The sequence below is a fragment of the Monopterus albus genome, unplaced genomic scaffold (assembly GCF_001952655.1).
Source record: "Monopterus albus unplaced genomic scaffold, M_albus_1.0 scaffold108.1, whole genome shotgun sequence".
Taxonomy (NCBI): domain Eukaryota; kingdom Metazoa; phylum Chordata; class Actinopteri; order Synbranchiformes; family Synbranchidae; genus Monopterus; species Monopterus albus.
In genome coordinates, this window is record NW_018127988.1 from 452,327 (window position 1) to 457,099 (window position 4,773).

Sequence of the window (4,773 nt, forward strand, 5' to 3'; positions counted from 1 at the left end):
CTGCTGCGCCTAGCGTTATGCGGCGGGGGCGCGCCCGGATGTATCATGTAACCTGGTGTCGCAGTTGTTGTCACCTTAACTTCTAATGAACAAATTGTTGAACGTGTCACCTTATGTGCAGGGCGGAATAACTACTCCGAAGTAATGGTAGTAACATCAAAGTGTAAAAATGCTTTCAGTCATGTTTAAAATGGTATTTCATTGTTGTAACATTGTAGATAAGTCAGAAAACTCAGAATAGCATGCCATGGGATATTTAAATGATCAAAATAGGAGCAATTATGCAGAATGGCTTGCTTCATAGACTGTTGTATTATTATTACAGATGCATTATCAGGTAGGCTATTACTATGCTATTACTTTGCTAGTTTTAACTACTTTAAATAATTATGTCTTGTACATAAAATAGGGTGGGTGATACCACAACAATTGGTTTTGTAATGGAGGTACTGTAGTCATAAATCAAATCAAATGTATTTATATAGCACTTTAAAAACAACATCCAGCTGACCAAAGTACTTTACATGGCAGAATAAAATCACAATAAATGACTAAAATAGAATAAATAACATCAGTGCAAAAAATACCAAATAAAACTGCACAATAACACGGACACACAGATGACATACGTTCAATAAATTAAAATTAAAAGGCATGTATCAGGCCCTACTGTGTATTAAAAGCCAAGCCAAATAAATATGTTTTAAGCAATGATTTAAAAGTAATGAGGTTAGTAGCTGACCTAACATTAAAAGGTAGACTATTCCACAATTTAGGGGATACAATGGTAAAAGCACAGTCACCCCAGCGTATATATCTGGCTCTAGGAACCTCTAAAAGAAACTGGCTTAAAGATCTGAGGGACCTTGTAGGTTTGTGCCAATACACTAATTCAGTGAGGTAAGATGGTGCCAAACCATTAAGAGCCTTAAAAACAAAAATCAATAGCTTAAAATCAATTCTAAAATGGCCATAAAGCCAGTGGAAAGAAGCGAGTAGCGGGGTTATATGGTCCAATTTCCTAGTACTTGTCAAAAGATGAGGAACAGCATTTTGCATCATTTGGAGACGAGCGAGGTAGGACTGGTTAACACCATAGTATAGAGCATTGCAATAATGAAGTCTAGAAGTGACAAATGCATGGATTGCAATCTCAAAATCATTAAAAGAAAGGAATGGCTTGACCTTGCTTAACAGCCTCAGGTGGAAGAAGCTAGATTTCACAACTGAGTTGATTTGCTTGTCAAATCTCAAGTCACCATCAAACATTACCCCTAGATTTTTTACAGTCGACTTCAGATGTCAAGCTAGGGGGCCCAGACCCTGGTCAGGAGCAGATAAGTTTGCCAGGTCACTAAATAGCATACAGTCAGTCATATTTTTGTTGAGATTTAAAAAGTTAAGTGCCAGCCATGATTTCAAGTCTGTCAGACAGTCAAACAACAGCTGTAATGACATCCCTCTTGTTGCCTTTAACAGTAAGTAAATCTGAATGTCATCAGCATAACAATGAAAAGAAAGGCCATATTTCCTTAAGACAGATCCCAGTGGGAGCATGTACAATGAGAACAAAATGGGACCAAGCACAGATTCTTGGGGGACACCACGGGAAAAGATTGTTGAGGAGGACGAACAGGTACCAATATTAACATTTAAACTTTTATTGGTGAGATAAGATCTGAACCAGTTAAAAACAGTACCTTGAATTCCTACACACTGCTCCAAGCAAGATAAGAAGATTCCATGATCCACTGTATCAAAGGCAGCAGTGAGATATAAAAGCACCAATAAAACCAAATCCTCTGCGTCTCTAGCCAACAGGATGCCATTATTGATTTTTAATAATGCAGACCTAGTATTATGTTTTGACTTAAAACCAGATTGAAATTGCCCCTCAATGCCATTGTCTGTCAAAAAAGACTGGAGTTGGATAAAAACAATCTTCTCCAGAACTTTAGACATAAAAGATAATTTAGAGACTGGTCTAAAATTACAGAATACCGAAGGGTCAAGATGTGGCTTTTTGAGAAGAGGCTGGACAATCGTTATTTTTAAAAGCATCTGGAACTGAGCCTGTCCTTAAACATAAATTAATTAAAGCCAGAAAACTAGGCCCAACAGAGTCAAAAACATCCTTAAACAATCTAGTTGGCAAACAATCCAAAGAACAATGAGATGCTTTCATGTGGTGAACCAGTTCAGAGAGCATAGGCAAGGATACAGACCCAAACTGATCAAAGACAGCAGAATGCAGAGGAATATCAGATGGGCCAAGATTAGTACAAGTGGAAGACTGTCTAATGCTAATAATTTTATCAGTAAAATATTGAAGAAAACCCTCAAATATGTGTCGGGATGAGAAGCAAGGTTACACGAGTTGATAACAGAATTAATTGTACTGAACAAGACCTGATGTTTATGACAACTACTGATGACAATGGTGGAAAGGTAGCTCGATTTGGCAGATTTTACAGCTTTTACAGCGCATATTCAAAGTGAATGTTCTGTTAATCTAGTAGAAAGCACAGCTGCTGAGAGGGTTCGATCTGATTCAAGTCTACTGCCTTTTGGCCGTAAAAGATGCTCAAAGGCACAACTTTAGTTGATCACATTCAATAGTAACAGTAATAATGTGGTACAAAGTTGCTGGTGTGTGGGAAAGAAGATTTTAAAAAAGAGGCAGAGAGAGAGAAAAACCCATAATAGGGTTAAGTGATGGTGTGAGTGGGTGTCTTTAGTAGATCTGACAGAGAGGCTGAACTGGACCACATTTGCATAGCTGATTTGCAAAATGAAAATTTTCCAGCAGAAATATAAGAAGGAAGCAGGAAGAGAGATCAACCCCATAATCCAGAATACATATTACACATCATGTGACATGAACATTTGTATAGTCACAACTGACAATAAAATGAAAAGGTAATTTTACACTCAGCACTTAGTGTGATTCCACTTGCCATGACTGAGTATAATAAAAAAGATGATTACACTGTAAGCACATTACAAATTTATCCACAAGTGCTGAGGGTAATAATGGTGATTCATGATAGGGGTGAGGACCAGAAGACCTTAATAAATTGTTCACATTTTCAAATAATCATCCCTGTCCTGTTTGATCTAAATGTAGGTTTTGAGAAATAAATGTCAAACTGCAATTTTTTTCTTTGTTTGTTACTAAAAAACCTTTGATTGCACAATCTTGGTAACAAAATATGTCATATTATGGATGTCAAAAAGAGTATTAAGCAAATGGTCATAATGATATCAGACAGTAATAAAAGTATTTGTTACTTGACATGTTATTTTATGTCAATTTGTTTACAGTTTAGAGGTTTTACTTTACAGTTACAATTTAGTGTGTGAGACATTCCAAAAAGTAATGATTCTCCTATACACCCGATAGCACATAAAAACATTAATATCAGTGCATGAATTTATCATTCATGTCACTATAGGTTAAATATGTTGTCAAATACACAATGTCCACAATTTCTATGTCACTAACTAAATTTATAATCAAGCAAAGCACATACTCAGACTGGTATTGTGATTTTGCACAGCAATTGGTAACGGTATCATAAAAAATAATAAAAAGGCCTACCAGGTAAATAATTAGGATAATGATAGTATATTGGCCAAATGAATGAATTATTTTACGAATGATAATTCAGACCATTACATGTCAGAAAATAGTGGAAAAACGCCCACAAAAGTTTCACATTAGCCAAACTTGACATTTCCAGATTGCTTGTTTCCTTCATCATCGGACTCTTTACGTTTGCCTCATCTTGAAAATAAAATTCACTGAATTTCACAGATAAATGTTTTATAGAATTTCATATGACTTTTAAGATTTTGACAAAGGGTAATCAGCAAAATCTTATTTGTCTTTGTTTCTCTGGCTAGATGGGACATATTTATCTGACCTTTAGTCCTATTATGTGCAGATCTTTTCTAAGAAATTTTAAAAAGTAATTTTGTTAAAAATATTTTTGATACATTTTTGCATTGCAAACCCATATTAAAAACTAAAACCACAAATAAAATAAAACTTTTCATTATGTTTTTTTGACGCAAAGGCCTTTGACCTTTGGAGCATGAACAATTCAAGCATTGACCTGATGAACACTGGTTTATGTTTTAACAGTCCACGCGGACGAAAGGTAAATTAGCACAGCAGCTAGCTAGGTAGCTAACTTTAAAGTCAGCTCATCTGTTAATATCAACGCACTGCAGGGTAAATAAACATTTAATTATCGTGTAGATCAATGAACCCATCATAAACCCAAGTAGCCGACTAGTATACAGTCATTATCTTATGCAGTTTTTTTGTTAAAACGTGGGTGTATTGCTAGCCATAGTTAACGTAATTAGCATTAAAGTTAATTTGCCAGACGTTAGCTATGTGGTGGGACCAGGAATAAGAGAGTATATGACAGGTCCGAAATAATCGGTTCGCGTTTTAATTTTAGCAGGTTTCCAGGAAATACCGACTTATCGACATCTGAAAGCATGACAGATACTGAAGATCGGATAGAGACCGAGCTCTCACCATCAGGACAAGGTGCATTTGAAAGCGGACCGCAGGAGAGCCTTCAGAGTTCTGGGGGGGAAGGTCATCTAATCTATCTTATATGTATATATCTATACAGGATTGTAGCTTTTTGTAATTTTAAGATATTAATTCTCTAAACTTTCACTTTAAATAAGTCCAAATCAAACATCCACAATCATTCACGACACAGTCACTTAAAAACATATTTTTAAGTTACC

At 35.7% G+C, this 4,773-nt stretch overlaps 1 protein-coding gene across 5 annotated transcripts in view; it reads left to right on the forward strand.

Annotated features, from left to right (window-relative positions):
- The first annotated feature begins 4,068 nt into the window (after positions 1-4,068).
- Positions 4,069-4,773, forward strand: part of cunh19orf67 (chromosome unknown C19orf67 homolog) — a 5,106-nt gene continuing 4,401 nt past the window's right edge. Inside the window, exons 1-2 of one of the 5 annotated variants that reach the window (XM_020611016.1) lie at positions 4,069-4,163; positions 4,473-4,615. In XM_020611016.1, the coding sequence (XP_020466672.1) occupies positions 4,513-4,615 (103 nt within the window). In that variant the 5' untranslated portion in view covers positions 4,069-4,163; positions 4,473-4,512. Of the gene's footprint in view, positions 4,238-4,472; positions 4,616-4,773 lie in introns of all 5 variants that reach the window. The other 4 variants (XM_020611017.1, XM_020611014.1, XM_020611018.1 and 1 more) reach the window with 4 other exon arrangements.